Source organism: Gorilla gorilla, chromosome 4, assembly GCF_029281585.2.
Source record: "Gorilla gorilla gorilla isolate KB3781 chromosome 4, NHGRI_mGorGor1-v2.1_pri, whole genome shotgun sequence".
Classification (NCBI taxonomy): domain Eukaryota; kingdom Metazoa; phylum Chordata; class Mammalia; order Primates; family Hominidae; genus Gorilla; species Gorilla gorilla.
This window is the reverse complement of record NC_073228.2, coordinates 47,394,318-47,410,167: the sequence shown is the minus strand read 5'-3', so window position 1 is coordinate 47,410,167 and position 15,850 is coordinate 47,394,318. Positions and strand designations below refer to the sequence as shown.

Here is a 15,850-nt window from a genome sequence, read left to right as displayed (position 1 = left end):
TTACCATCAAAGAAAGAGTAACCAAGAATGTTCTACAAAAAGCAGAAAAGGCTCAGGGCTCTCAGTATAATTCCCTGTGGAAGTCAAAGTGGCAGCAACCTCTGGGCAGAGGACAGGAGTGGGATGGTGAAGGGACAAGGGCCCAAAGACATTCCCATCACTGACTTGCCTCAGCACTGCCTCCAACAGCTCTGTGAGGAGGGGATCCCAAAAGAAATGTCAATTTTTTTTTTTTTTGAGACAGAGCCTCGCTCTGTCGCCCAGGCTGGAATGCAGTGGCGCCATCTCGGCTCACTGCAAGCTCCGCCTCCCGGGTTCACGCCATTCTCCTGACACAGCCTCCCAAGTAGCTGGGACTACAGGCACCCGCCACCACGCCCAGCTAATTTTTTGTATTTTTAGTAGAGACGGGGTTTCACTGTGTTAGCCAGGATGGAGAAATGTCAAATTTTAATCTGCAGAAAAGCTGGGGCTTGCCTCCCTCCGCTCCTACTTCTTTCTGGAAAATCAGCTCACGGGGTTTCCAGAGAGAGGAGGGTAGAGAAGGCCAACCTCTCTTCCCTGTAGGAGCCGAGGTGACTCTTGTTCTGCTCTTGCTCTCAGCACTCTCCCTAATATGCCTGGGGCTGCTCACCTGCGCCTGGCCAGGACGGTATAAACTGCAGAGACACAATCTGCAGGGGCCTGGACCTCTACAAAGTAGTAAGGCTCCATCAGACGAGGAGTAGCCTGCAGCAGAGCAAGAAGAAAGGCCCCTCAGCTTGGGGAAGGCTGGGGGCCTATAGTCCCACTTGCTCCTTCACTTAGTCCCCTGTCCAGTGAAGCAGATGGTCCCCTACCGCCCCATTATCTTACCATGAGGAAGGCAGAGTAGACGACTCTCCTGGCTGTGGGGATGATCTGGCCCCCGCCCCGGTGCAGGGGCTCCTGGGCAACCACCGCATCCAGGATCTTAAACTTGACATTCCGAATCACTGTAAAGGAGGTGGAGGGAGTGACTGGGGAGAGGTTCTGGGCCTGTCATGGGGCCATGGCAGAGTAGCAGTCTCCTGCAACACTGCAGCTGTCTTGCAGTCATGAAAGACATGGTACAGAAATCAAATGGGAGGTGGGCGTTCTAACTGAATAAGCAAGGCCCATGGCAGAGGTCAGAAGTTAAGCATATGTTCTTAGTGTTTGCTTCAGGCCATGCTCAGACTTAGAGCTTTCCTAGAAGTTTATTTCCTTCTTCTGCACATATTTACATTTTTGTGGATGTAGAATAAATTCCAGAATTGTACATTTGGTCCATGAAGCCCAATCAGGGTCTATAAACCATTCCAATCTCATCACCCTCTTGATATCTCTTCTCAAATACATCCAACGCCAAACCCTTCTCAGAAATGAGGAGCAAATGACAGTTAAGAAATGACTTAAATTTCCAGGCTACACCACCAGGATAAGGAAGGAAAAGGGGAGAAGCTGGCCAGGACTTGGGATGGTCCTGTGTACCCCAAGCTGCTTCTCCTGCCGAATCCTAAAGATGGTGAGCCCATCCCACTCATATGCCTGGCTGCAAGGACCCTCGAGGACTGGGGTGGGGGAATGCTGGTGGACTTACATTCATCACAGAGGGGGCCCTCCCTGGTTCCCCACTGGAAACCTTGAACGATGCTGTCCTTCACTGAACCAAGAAGAGCCTTGTCCACCTATAGAGAAACATGAGGCCTCCTTAGCAGTCGCCCTGGCAATGGCTGAAGCATTTAGAGGGAGAAGATAGATGTGCCTGTAAGGGGATACTGTCCTTCACCAGAGGACACAAGATACTTTTGGGAAAAGAACACTTTGTAGTTTCTTCCACTCTAGAGGTAAGAGACCGCCACCCAGTTCCCATCAGTTCTACTGTACCTCAGAGGGCAGAGTATCATCCACCAGAATGTTGGGGCCGGTCGCATCAGGGCCAAAAGCCCAGATGGAACGGGCAGCCAGCAGATCCCAATCGTACTTGGTCTGGAAGAACTCTCCCAGCTTCTTCCTGGGGAAAGGAGGAGACAATGGAGCTGTCAGCCAGCTCTGTGATTGCTGGTCCTGGAGCCACAGACCCTCCCTTCCTGGAAGACAGTCACTTCATCCTACCCACTGTGCCCAGAACAAGAGCAAAGGCAAAGACATAAATGCTCCCCAGAAAGATGTGTGCTCTTAGAGACCCGGCAGTTAAACTGTGGCATCCCTGCCTCCTTTCGACCCTGGCGTCAGAGCCCTGTTCTCACCTGTTCCACGTAATCTGGACCACCTCATTTTCTATGTCCTCTGCCAGGCCCTTCTCAAGAGGCTCAGCAATCATGGTGATCTTGTTCCTGGTCAGAATGGAAATGGGTGGTAAGGACGGCTAACAGAACAGCAGAAGAGGCATTACTAAGAAAAGGGTAACAAGATGGACAGCTGAGGAAGTGACATCAGTGAAAGCCACAGGGGCCAAGCGTGGTGGTTCAGACCTGTAATCCCAGCACTTTGAGAGGCCAAGGCAGGAGGATCACTTAAACCCAGGAATTTGAGGCTGCAGTGAGCTATGGCTCACACCACTGCACTCCAGTCTGGGTGATACAGCAACATACTGCCTCTTAAAAACAAACAGCCAGGCGCGGTGGCTCACCCCTGTAATCCTGGCATTTTGGGAGGCCGAGGTGGGCGGATCACAAGGTCAGAAGATAGAGCCTACCCTGGCCAACATGGTGAAACCCCATCTCTACTAAAATACAAAAAATTAGCTGGGCGTGGTGGCTTGCGCTGGCGCATGCCTGTAATCACAACTACTCAGGTTGAGGCAGGGGAATCACTTGAACCCAGAAGGCGGAGGTTGCAGTGAGCCGAGATTGTGCCACTGCACTCCAGCCTGGCGACCGTGCAAGACTCTGTCTCAAAAACAAAACAGAACAAAAAAGAAACCCCAGACAAACAAACAAACAAACAAACAGAACCTGGGCAACAAAGCAAGAGACCCCATCTCTATAAAAAATTAGCCAGCCAGGTGTGATGGCTCATGCCTGTAATCCCAACACTTTGGGAGGCTGAGGCAGGCAGATCATGAGATCAGGAGTTCGAGACCAGCCTGGCCAACACAGTGAAACCCCATCTCTACTAAAAATACAAAAATTAGCTGGGTGTGGTGACACTCACTCCCTGTAGTCCTAGCTACTCGGGAGGCTGAGGTAGGGGAATTGCTTGGACCCGGGAGGCAGAGGTTCCAGTGAGCTGAGATCGAGCCACTGCACTCCAGCCTGGGCTACAGAGTGAGACTCTGTCTCAAAAGGAAAAAAAAAAGAAAAACAAACCCAGGTGTGGTTAGCACACCTGTAGTCCCAGCTACTTGGGAGGCTAACTAAGGTAGGAGGATCGCTTGAGCTCGGGAGGTTGAGGCTGCAGTGACCCATGGTGGCACCACTGTACTCCAGCCTGGGTGACGAAGTGAGCCCCTGTCTCAAAAAAAAAAAAAAAAAAAAAAAAAAGCCACAGTATCAGGGGCAAGGTAGAGCAAAAAGGGCAAAGGGCTCATCTTTCTTTCATTTCAATCTACTGGTCTTTATGAAAGTAAGGTTTAAGCTGGGCGTGGTGGCTCATGCCTGTAATCCCAGCATTTTGGGAGGCCGAGGCGGGCGGACTGCCTGAGGTCAGGGGTTCGAGACCAGCCTGGGCAACATAGCGAAACCCCATCTCTACTAAAAATACAAAAAATTAGCCAGGTGTGGTGGTGCGTGCATGTAATCCCTGCTACTGGGGAAGCTGAGGCACAAGAATTGCTTGAACCTGGGAGGCAGGGGCTACAGTGAGGCGAGATCGTGCCACTGTACTCCAGCCTGGGCGACAGAGCAAGACTGTCTTAAAAAAAAGAAAAAAAAAGTAAGGTTTAAGCTGGGCATGGTGGCTCACACCTGTAATCCCAACAATTTGGGAGGCCAAGGTGGGAGGAACACTTGAGCCCAAGAGTCCAAGACCAGTCTGGACAACAAAAAATAAAAAAATTAACAGATGGCCTGGTGTGTGCCCATAGTCCTAGCTGCTTGGGAGGACTGCTTAAGCCCAGAAAGTTGAGGCTGCACTCCAGCCTGTGTCGAAAAAAACAAAAAAACAAAAAGTGAGTAAGATTTGGAGTAAACTTTTAAGATAGTCATTTTATAGAGACAAAGTGGCAGTTATGAAACTCCTCTTGGGAATACCCAAGGCGAATAATCCCATGTCATTGTGTTCAAAGGCAGAAGGGCTGAGAGGGCTGGAGTGAAACTCAAGTATTGTAAGCACCCCCCATTCTGAGCTGTAGAGGTCTCTATGTGCATAGTGCTCACGGTGGGGGTGGAGGTGGAAGATAAAGGAGAGAGAGTGTCCAGGAGGCTGCAGTCCCGGGGACACTGTGCTCCCAGCTTACTTCTTATTAGGCGTTTCAGCAAAGCACTTGAGGGAGGATGTTTCCACCACCGTCTCACAAAACGTGACAACTGGGTCAGCCACCTGGGAAACAGAAAATAAAGTACTGAAGCGAGGTCTAATTTTGTTGGAAGGGCAACCATTTACCTAAGGGAATTCAGAAGCTCCCTTGATACTACCTCTGTGAAAACCCCAACTGCCTTAATCAGCACAAGTGATAAGTACAACAGCAGGTTAAAAGAGCTGTCCAAACCATCACCAAAAAGCCCGAGAAAACTTACTGTAGTAAAGAAATTAGATTCCTGAGCCAAGAGTAAGTGGGGTATCAAACTAGGGCCTTAATTCTAGTCTTCAAAGGTAGCTCTCAGCATCCGTTCAGCCGTCTACCACCATTCACTGAACAACCCCCATGGTTGTTGGTACCAGGGTGCCAGAGCTGGTGCTAGAGACCCACTGGCGTGCACCCATGTCATTCTCAACCCACAGCATCTGAGTGAAGCTCTGCCCTGAAGCCCCAACATGGTCTGCTGCCCAGGAAACCCAGTGTTTTCTATGACACCAATCCTTCCTCCTTCCTAGATACATCAGTAGAGGAGTCTAAGAGGGGTATTGAGGGTCTCCGCAGGGCCTTGGAGAAAATACGACTCAACTAGGACAAGGAGGCCAAGCAACACATGGTTTGAGGGGCTACATCAAGGCTTGACAAAGAATCTGGGCGAGACAGTCCCCACCCTCTCCTTGAAACCACCCACTCTGAGACCTAATCACCACCCATGGGTTAATTGTTTAATTGTGCAATTATTTCCCTAACAAAGGACCAAGAATAACTTTGGCTTGGGAGCCTTTATTTTCTTTTTCCTTTTTTTTTTGAGACAGAGTATCGCCCTATCACCCAGGCTGGAGTGCAATGGTGCGATCTTGGCTCACTGCAACCTCTGCCACCCAGTTTCAAACAATTATCCTGTCTCAGCCTCCTGAATAGCTGGGATTACAGGTGCCCGCCACCATGTCTGGCTAATTTTTGTATTTTTAGTAGAGACGGGAGTTTCACCATGTTGGTCAGGCTGGTCTTGAACTCCTGACCTCAAGCAATCCAACCGCCTTGGACTTTCAAAGTGTTGGGGTTACAGGCGTGAGCCACCGTGCTCGGCCTGTTTTATTATTTTTCAATGCATTTATTTTTTGAGACAGGGTCTTGCTCTGTCACCCATGCTAGGGTGCAGTGGCATGATCGTAGCTCACTGCAGCCTCGAACTGCTGGGCTCAAGCAATCCTCCTGCTTCAGCCTGCGGAGTAGCTGGGACTATAGGTGCAAGCCACCACATCTGACTAATTTTAATTTTTTAGTTTTTTGAGACAGGGTATGACTCCATCTCAAAAAGGAGAGCAATGGCACAATGATTGCTCATTGCAGCCATGACCTCCTAGGCTCAGGCTGGAGAGCAATGGCACAATCACAGTTCATTGCAGCCTTGACAGTCTAGGCTCAGGTGATCCTCCCACCTAAGCCCCCCAGTAGCTGGAATACAGGTACATGCCACTGCACTGGGCTAGTTTGTAGAGACGAGGTTTCACTATGTTGCCCAGATTGGTCTCAAATTGGGCTCAAGCAATCCTCTCACCTCAGTATCCCAAAGTGCTGCAATTACAGCAATGGACCACCATGCCTGGCCTGGCTAATTTTTTTATTTTAATTTTTGTAGAGGCAGTGTCTCACTTTGTTGCTCAGGTTGGTCTTGAATTCCTGGCTACAAGCAATCCTCCCACCTCGGCCTCCCAAAGTGCTGGGAGTGAGCCACCAAGCACGGCTGAGCCTTGATTTTAAACGTATGACACAGCAGAAGGGGGCAAACCAGTTCTCAAAAATCTTCCCATATAAGGAGCAACAGATCATGGTTTTCACAAACACATGTACTCTCTCTTCCCTTGGAGCTTCCCAGGAATTCAAGGATTTGGTCACTTGTGAAAGTCTGGACCGTGAACCCAGCTCCCGGCAGATACTGCTGTACCTTGATGTCTATCTCTGAGTACATCTTCCGCAAATCATGCATCACACAGTCCAGGTAGAGCTCCCCGGTGCCCAGGATCACATGCTCGCCAGACTCCTCCACCTGAAACACAACAGGCAGTCACAGCCTGGATTCTCTTATGCCAGCAAAGGCACACACAAACAAAATCAAGGCCAGAGCAGACAAGAAGGTGCCTATCAGAAACAGCTACTACTTAGCATCTGTTCCAGCCTCTTCAAGAAGGTTCAGTGAGGAGCATCTGCCTATGAGTGGGTCCTCAAGACACCAGGACCACTCAGCATGGTGCTACTAGGTGTGAAGTCAATGATTTAATTCCCATCTTAATGATTTAGGTCAAACTCTACCCTATACCCATGGACATAAGCTAGCCCTTTAGCCCTCCTGGCCTGCTACCTGGAAAGGTACACTGGCAGGCTCATAGTGTACAAGGATCAGAGTAACAACTCACTTTTCCTTCTCTTCTCGAGAAAATTAATTCAAAGTATACTCATTAAGAAATGTATTTTTTTCTAGATAAAGACATCTGGGGAACACAAATACGCGCACACACACACACACACACACAACCTTGTCCTATACCCCCCATCACTGCCCCCTCCTACACAGGTCTTGTTTTAACACACACACACACGGGTCTTGTCCTGCCTTGACACGACAGCCATAGGCTGGGCTTGCTCCTGACACAGCTTCCTGGAAGCAGCAGATCATGAACACCTGATGGATGTGAGGCAGTGTGCAGCTCTGCCCATTCAGCTGGGGATAGTGGGGCTTGGCGGCTGCTGCAGGCCATGGGCATACCTTGGTGGTGAGGGATGGATAGCTCTTGTTGACCTTGCGCAGGCCATCAAGCATCTTGGGCAGCTCTGAGGGGTTGACTGGCTCCACAGCAATCTTGATAACAGATGTGGTATTGAACTTCAAGGGTCGGAAAATCTGAGCCTGAGATCCAAAGCACAAAGGACTGAGGGCAACTGGCATGAGCAGGCACAGAAAGTGCAGAGGTATGAGAAGAGGACTTGCTTAGGATCAGACTATGTATTCCCCAACCAGGAGCCTGGTGCTGAGTGGGGGTAACCTGAAGGGCCATTTCTTCCCAGGTATTCTGGCAGAACAAAGAGAGGAGGAAAATAATAAAAGGCACCCATCCTAATTCCTCGCATCTGAACTGAGTACAGGGAGAATCCAGCAGGGTCATATCTAGAAGGCTAAGCCTGAAACCAGGACATGGCAATGACTGTGGATTAGTCCCCTGTTTGTGCTCATGTGTGTCCCTGGGACCATCTAGTTTAAGCCAACCCAGTTGGTCTCTTCAGAAACTCTACCTCCTCATTGCCTCGGGGTTCGGTTATGGTTGCTGTCTTCACAATTGGTTGATCAACACCTTCAATCAGAACCCAGTTGCCAGCAGGAACACGGTTCACCTCAATGTGGTACCTGAAGCAATGTCCAATAAGCAGCAGTGAAACTTAGGCAGGGCATTCCCTAATTTTTTTTTTTTTTTTTTGAGACAGGATCTCACTTTGTTACCAGGCTGGAGTGCAGTGGCACAATCTTGGCTCACTGCAGCCTCGAACTTCCAAGGTTCCAGTGATCCTTCTGCGTCAGCCCCCCAAGTAGCTGGGACTACAGGCACACACTACCATGCCCAACTAATTTTTGTATTTTTTGTAGAGACGGGGTTTTTTCATGTTGTCTAGGCTGGTCTTGAACTCCTGAGCTCAAGCAATCCTCCTGCCTCAGCCTTCCAAAGTGCTAGGATTACAGGTGTGAGCCACCACATCCGGCCTATTCCACAAAAATTTACTGAGTACTTGCTGCATGCCAAGAGCAGGGGTGAGCAAAACAGATACATTCTAGCAGGGGAGAGATACAGTAAACAATCATTATCCACACATGTATGTGGTTACAAACTGATGGGCATTATAAAAGAAAAGTACAAGGTATTTCTGTGAGGACATAAGAGGAAAATCTTATTCCAATTGCAGGCTCATGGTAAAAAGCTGCCCAAGGTGTCGACTGTAAGGGGCTAGCAAAAGCATCACAGAAGGCCGGGTGTGGCGGCTCACGCTTATAATCCCAGTGCTTTGGGAGGCTGAGGTGGGTGGCTGGATCACCTGAGGTCAGGAGTTTGAGACCAGCCTGGCCAACATGGTGAAAACTATCTCTACTAAAAATACAAAAAATTAGCCAGACATGGTGGTGCACACCTATAACCCTGGCTACTTGGGAGGCTGAGGCAGGAGAATTGCTTGAACCCGGGAGGCAGAGGTTGCAGTGAGCCGCAATCACACCATTGCACTCCAGCCTGGCTGACAGAGAGAAAAAAAAAAAAAAAAGGCTGGGAGCGGTGGCTCACGCCTATAAATCCCAGCACTTTGGGAGGCTGAGGCAGGTGGATCACGAGGTCAGGAGATCAAGACCATCCTGGCTAATACGGTGAAACCTGTCTCTACTAAAAATACAAAAAAATTAGCTGGGCATGGTGGTGGGCGCCTGTAGTCCCAGCTACTTGGGAGGCTGAGGCAGCAGAATGGCATGAACCCAGGAGGTGGAGCTTGCAGTAAGCCGAGATCACAGGCACTGCACTCCAGGTTGGGCGACAGAGTGAGACTCCATCTCAAAAAAAAAAAGCATCACAGAAAACTTCCACTTTCCCAGCTCTTCAATATTCCGCCTTTTGGCATTTAGGGTGGATTTAACAAAAGGGGCCACCATTGAGGCAGAGTAGCCACCTTAGGGAACACGAATGCTTTGGTTTAACTTGTCAACTGGGAAACCAAACTCATAAACTGACAAGTAGCCCAGAGGCCCAAGCTAAGTTTGACTGCAGATTGGGATGCTACAAGGGATCCAGTAAAGCCTTCTCTCTTGGTCAAAGAGTAGACAGTGGAGTTGGGGAACAATTTCTTTTGGGAAGAAACACAAAGATTATGACTTAAGGAACACAGGAGAGGAAATGAAAAGAGGATTAAGATGAGTAACAATGGAAATCCTCCTACAAAAGTTCATACAAGCTTCATGCTTTCAAAAGGGCTTTAAGATGGTGTGTGGTGGCTCACACCTGTAATCCAACACTTTTGAGAGGCTGAGGTGGGAGGATCACTTGAGCCCAGGAGTTGGAGACCAGCCTGGGCAATATAGTGAGACACTGTCTCTACAAAAAATTTAAAAATTAGCCAGACATAGTGGTGTGTGCTTGTAGTTCCAGCTACTCGGGAGGCTGAGGTGGAAGGACTGCTTGAGCCCAGGAGGCGGAGGTTGCAGTGAGCTGAGATTGTGCCACTGCACTCTGGCCTAGGAGACAGAGTGAGACCCTATCTCAAAACAAACAAACAAACAAATAGGGCTAAAAAAAAAGTTCACACGAGCCACCCAAAGTGCAAAGGCGAAGCTTCTGGCACTATTCCAACAGTAGCTGCCTTTGGCCCCAACAAACCTGGGATAGGAAGAACTTGAAGTCAATAGCCCTGCGGAGGGAGAGCCACTTTATCCCCTCTTGCACAGAGCCTTGCAACTACTTCCAAGGAGGATCACTCCTTCCAGCTCCTTGGGGGCAGCCCCTGGATAGACACCAAGGCATACTCCTGGGGCTCTGGTTGGCAGTACCTGGCCACAGAGATCCAAAGGCGGCCCACGGTGCATATCTGGGAGTCTTCCTCATCCTCCAGGGTGTAGTTCTCCCCCAGTACCTTCACAGGCTGCCCAGCATGAATGGTGCCACTCAGCACCCGGCCAAAGGCGTGAAACTGGACTCCATCATCTGTGCTGTACATCTTAGTAGTGTGGCACATCAGGGGGCCCTGGAAGAGGGAACAGGGTGCAGCTTCAACCACATCTATGCTCCGGGGAAGTACTACTCCCCGCCATCTTCCTTGACAGCAAGGACATGAGCTCTATGAGGAGCTAGAGAAAGATGAGGTAGTCTCATCTCCAAACTATGTTCTACCCCATCCCTCTGAGGAGGATGAATAGGAGACATGGCAGAGCAAAAATATTCTCCTCTTTTTTTTTTTTTTGGGAGGATAAGGGCATTGAGGAAGAGACACAGATTTAAGATAGCAGACCGGCACTACTGGCAAGATTACTTACTGTCCCAAATTTCCTCTTAAGATGTAACTCAATCCTCAACTGGCTGTGTATTTATGATAAGAAACTAGACGGCCTAAGAAATGGCTGGGAAAGATGTTTTTAAAAGCCAGGACTGACAAGATTAGCTACCATTTGTTGAAGCTTTAGTATCTGCCAGGCAACATGCTGAACACAACCGTAACACTTCCTTAATCTTATTTAAATCTCATAACAACCGCTCACATTTTATTATGCTCGTGTTATAGACCAAGGCCTTGAGGCTCAGAAATGTGAGTAATGTTCCCAAGGTCATAGCACTAGCGGTGGCAACATCAGGCTTTGCATTCAGGCCTGACTGTGCTCATGGGGATGGGGAGGCAAGGGTGGGAAAGTGGGCATTACTCCTGTGACCAGAAATCAGTATCCCCACACAGGAAGGGGAAAAAAAGACCAGAGAACCGGGGAGCCACATGCCCTTACATCAGGGTCACAGTCACTCATAGCCTCGCCGAGGTCGGAGTCCACACCACCGGTGTAGGTGTGCTCAATCTTGGGCTTGGCGCCCACCTTTGGAGAAGGGATATGCTGCACACACATGTCCACAAAGCCTGTGGATGGAGAAGAGAAAGCCATTAATACATGCCTTCCCAGGGAGCACAAGCAGGAGTTACTGAACCATTCACAATGGTCAAAAAGCTCAAAGTGTGGGGACTGATTGTTAGCTCTAAAAGCTCTGGCACTATAGATAGTGATAGCCTGCTTCCTGGGAATGTGCTGCTAGAAGATTTGGAGTCACCCTGATGCCAGAAAAGAGCAAGCAGCAGGTATCAGTGGTACATGGTTTCTTGGAACTCAGCTGACAAAAAGTTTAAAGTACATCGATCTATGAACTTTTATAGGCTATACGCATTTACATGGAACAAAATAAGCACCCCATCTAACATCTACTTAAAACAATTCCTGACCTGACTCCCATTGAGAAACACTGCATGCATCTCTATTCAATAAGTTACCCCGTTTTCCGAACACATTAATAAACCACATAAGAGGGAACCCCCATGAGCACATTGAGATAGGCCTGTGTGCCTTCAATGGTATCTGGTGTGTCAGATTGATGGGCAGACCAAAATAAGCTATTAAAACTACGCACCTTGGGTGCCCAGACACCTAATTCCCACCGGACTTACAATCAGAGACTGCTGAGAAGACCCTCAGCCATCACCCTTTCCACTTCCCTGGTTTTACAGATAACAAATCAGAGTCATGAAGAATTAGGTGGCTGGCCCAGGGTCATCTCATGGAATGGCCAGGGCAGGATCAAGACAGACTCAGGTGGTTTTTTTCACGTGTATCACGTGCCTTCTGTGTAACTAACCAAGTCTCCCAAGTCCTAGCCTAGTGCTTTTTGCACTATTTCACACTACCCAAGCATCCACCTTCCCGGCTGCCCCCTGGAAAATATACCAGAACCACAGAGCCGGCCTCCCCATCTCATTTACTTGAACACTCCTCCTGGCAGGAAAATGTAATTCCTTTTGGTTCCCAAGATAGAATGTGTGCCATCATCCACTAAGGAAAGCAGCTAGGAAAAACACCAGTGTTCTGCATCTGAATCTGTGGTTTGTTGAAAAGATCCTCAGATTTCTGACCTCCATCGCTGGGTGAGAAAAAATTGCTGTGATACCTGTGGCAGGGCACGAGGATGACAGAGTTAAGGGGCCACGAGCACATTATTACCTGTGAACTCGCCAAAGAACTTTTTGCAGACCAGCCTGAGCAAGGGGCGGATGTTCAGCTTCAGCTCCTCCTTCGTCAGGTGGATGCCAAGCTCGTCTAGGGTCCGTGGAAGGCTGGTGTCCACGTCACCTACAACCTGTGAGGGTGTAAGACACCATGTCAGCTGTAGTGAGAGCCTGAGCATGGTGCTAGAGGGAGACAAGGGAAGTCCAAAGAAATATCTGAAGAACTCCTTCACAAGGCTCTCTTCTATGGAGACAAAGCTCTTGGCAAGGACAAAAGTTTGGTTTCAGCGGCATCTCTGCTACCTACCCTTCAAACCACAGGCAAAGCCAACTTGGTTACATCCCCATCCCAGCCAATAAACCAAGCACTCAGATTGATTACTCCCAGTGCTGCCCCCTGGTGTCTGAAAAGCAGCATCTCATCCCACTCAGAAACTCCCTCACCTATTAAATAGAAGTCTATTTACAGACTTCTCAGATTTAGAGGATCACTGTGCACTGGAAGGAACCAAAAAAGGTCACCTCGCTGTGGATCCTGTCAGGGCAGGGCCAAGCTAAATCACCCTCAGTAGACTCAAGGTCTCTACTGAGGCAGGCTCTATAAATTTTTTTTATTAATCCATTCCAGTCTGACATAAGATACTAAGTATTTTTCAGCACTAATAAATTTTAATTGCTATTTTATCTTGTTGCTAGGTTTTGCTGTTTTGTCCACCGGAATGGCCACACACATTTTGTGTATGTGTGTGTCCACTGTGCTTATTAAATACCTGCATATTTTATTACTGTCTTGGGAGAAAGGTCTGTATGAAAATTCCTATAATTTTTACCCTTTTAGTCCCATCTTTTAGGGAGTGCAAATTCATATAAACGTCATGCTATATTCCCTTTTTTAGAGACAGGGTCTCACTCTGTCACCCAGCCTGGAGTGCAGTGGTGTGATCATGGCTCACTGCAACCTCCACCTCCTGGGCTCAAGTGGTCCTCCTGCCTCAGCCCCCCAAGTAGTTGGGACCACAGGCACACACCACTACAACAGCTAATTCTATTTTGTGCGGAGATAAAGGGTTTAGCCATGTTGTCCAAGCTGGTCTTGAACTCCTGATCTCAAGCGATCTGCCCACTGGGACCTCCCAAAGTGCTGGAATTACAGGCGTGAGCCACCACATCCGGCCATGTTATATTCTTTGCTTCTCAGCATTCCACGTGCTTAATTAAATCCTTACCATCTCCTGACAAATGATTTCAATCTGACAAGCATCACATATTGTGCAAACAGTTAAGAAAGCAAAGTTCATACGAACATGCTTTGTTTTGTTTTTTTCTGAGACAGGGTCTCACTCCATCACTCAGGTTGGAATGCAGTGGTGTGATCATGGATCACTGCAGCTTTGACCACCAGGGTTCAAGCAATCCTCTGGCCTCAGCCTCCTGAGTAGCTGGGACCACAAGTGCACACCACCAGTCCCAGTTGATTTATTTTATTTTTTTTGAGACGGAGTCTTGCTCTGTCACCCAGGCTGGAGTGAGTGGCACAATCTCAGCTCACTGCAGCCTCTGCCTCAAGAGTAGCTGGGATTACAAGCATGAGCCACCACGCCTGGCTAATTTTTGTATTTTTAGTAGAAATGGGGTCTTGCCATGTTGCCCAGGCTGGTCTTGAACTCCTGGACTCAAGTGATCCTCCCGCCTTGGCCTCCCAAAGCGTCTGGATTACAGGCCTGAGCCACTGTGCCCAGCTCAGACATACTTTAAGTGGTTGCAAAGCGGTTCATTTTATGGGATGTACCATCACTCATTTAATCAGATTAATGAGCATAACTGACAAACATTTAACTTATTTCCAGTTTTTTCCCTTTTCCTGATGTTACAAACAATGCTATAAGCTGAGGTGGTGGACTCCTGCCTGTAATCCCAGCACTTTGGGAGGCTAAGGCAGGAGGATCACTTGAGGCTACAAGTTTGAGACCAGCTTGGGGATAATGGCAAGACCCTGTCTCTACACAAAATTTTTTAAAAGTTAGCTAGGCATGGTAGCTTGCACCTGCAGTCCCAGCTTCTCAGGAGGCTGAGGTGGGAGGATTGCTCAAACCTAGGAGTTTGAAGCTGCAGTGAGCTATGATCGTGCTATTGCACTCCCACCTGGGCGACAGAGTGGGACCCTATCTCTAAAAAACAAAAACAAACAACCAAAAATGCTATAATAAACACTTTGACTTATATGAATAACCAGGAGGACTTTCACAATTATATCCGTAAGTTAAATTTCTGTAACTGAAATGATTAGTTCTAAGTGTCACATTCTTCTCAATAGTCAAGATCTGTTCATAAACCTGCTCTAGGAGAAGTCTTTTCTTTCATACCTTTTCCCTTTCCTTTGATTTTTTTTTTTTTTTTTTTTTTTTTTGGTGACAGAGTCTCGCTCTGTCGCCCAGGCTGGAGTGCAGTGGTGCAATCTCGGCTCACTGCAACCTCTGCCTCCCGAGTTCCAGCAATTCTCTTGCCTTAGCCTCCCGAGTAGCTGGGACTACAGGCGCCCGCCACCATGCCCAGCTAATTTTTTGTATTTTGGTGGAGACGGGGTTTCATCGTGTTGCCCAGGCTGGTTGGTCTCAAGCTCCTGAGCTCAGGCAATCTGCCCACCTCGGCCTCCCAAAGTGCTAGGATTACAGGCATGAGCCACCGTGCCCGGGCCCCTTTCCTTTGATTTTAATAACACTTAGAGTAATGTAGTGTTCTGGATCCAGAAGATTACTTCTGGAACAATTAGTGACCAACAACCACCCTTATACTTGACATAAAACTGAGCAGGTTTAGGGACAGAGGGAAGTGTGAGTTCACCAGCTCTTCCACACTGTGCTTTTAAGAGCAGATCTGCCCAGTGTGACCTGACACACTCACCTGGGCGAGGATCTTATAAAGGGGCTCCAAGATAAACTCCACGAAACTTCTCTGGGAGCTGCTAGTTGGGGCCTTTTTGGTGAACTTTCGCCTAAAAGGAAAAATAAGTTCTGAGTGACCTGGGGGAAAAGGCACTATCACTGATCCCAAAAGGCACTGTCTAAGTGCTGAATCTGAACAACAGCCCAGAGGAGGAATGTGTGTGTGACTGTAAAGTTTCCAGAGACAGATTCCTGGAAGGATACATGGTTATGACCCTCCTGGATGCCTGAGCTGGGCTGTAAAGACTTCAGGAGAAACAGCTTCTCGCCAGATCAGAGCTTAGGAAGCCAACCCATTTAGGGGAGGAAAGATGGTAGTTTACATTCAAAAAAAAAAAAAAAAGTAGGTATTTAATCTTTGAACTCAGAGAATTTCACTGTCTGTTCTCACTTACTGGGTAAATGATCACCCCTCTGGAAAGTCACGTCCCAATACTCTACTTACGTCTTAGGGTTGAAGTAGATGTCACCCCAGAGTCTTTTAGCAAATTCTTGGTAATTAATGTCACCTATGGGAGAAGCCACACAATTATAATCTACCTAGCAAAGTGTTGTTCAAAATTCTGTTTCAGGTGCCACAGGTGGTTCATAGCTGAGAACTTCTAGCACTTTCCTTTCCAGGGTCCAGGCAGTTCCTTCTAACCAGAGAGGAAAACGGGGACACTGAGGC

The 15,850-nt window shown here is 48.3% G+C and overlaps 1 protein-coding gene across 1 annotated transcript in view; it reads right to left on the bottom strand.

Annotated features, from left to right (window-relative positions):
* The window catches only part of EFTUD2 (elongation factor Tu GTP binding domain containing 2), a 49,105-nt gene that overhangs the window by 1,745 nt on the left and 31,510 nt on the right, over window positions 1-15,850 (bottom strand). The window contains exons 12-25 of the mRNA XM_019026845.3: window positions 15,626-15,689; window positions 15,140-15,230; window positions 12,234-12,369; window positions 10,977-11,104; window positions 10,035-10,228; window positions 7,751-7,862; window positions 7,227-7,367; window positions 6,408-6,509; window positions 4,400-4,482; window positions 2,250-2,336; window positions 1,888-2,014; window positions 1,601-1,688; window positions 856-974; window positions 635-729 (exon numbers count right to left, since the gene is read on the bottom strand). Coding sequence (XP_018882390.1) covers window positions 635-729; window positions 856-974; window positions 1,601-1,688; window positions 1,888-2,014; window positions 2,250-2,336; window positions 4,400-4,482; window positions 6,408-6,509; window positions 7,227-7,367; window positions 7,751-7,862; window positions 10,035-10,228; window positions 10,977-11,104; window positions 12,234-12,369; window positions 15,140-15,230; window positions 15,626-15,689 — 1,567 coding nt within the window. The remainder of the gene's footprint in view (window positions 1-634; window positions 730-855; window positions 975-1,600; window positions 1,689-1,887; window positions 2,015-2,249; window positions 2,337-4,399; window positions 4,483-6,407; window positions 6,510-7,226; window positions 7,368-7,750; window positions 7,863-10,034; window positions 10,229-10,976; window positions 11,105-12,233; window positions 12,370-15,139; window positions 15,231-15,625; window positions 15,690-15,850) is intronic.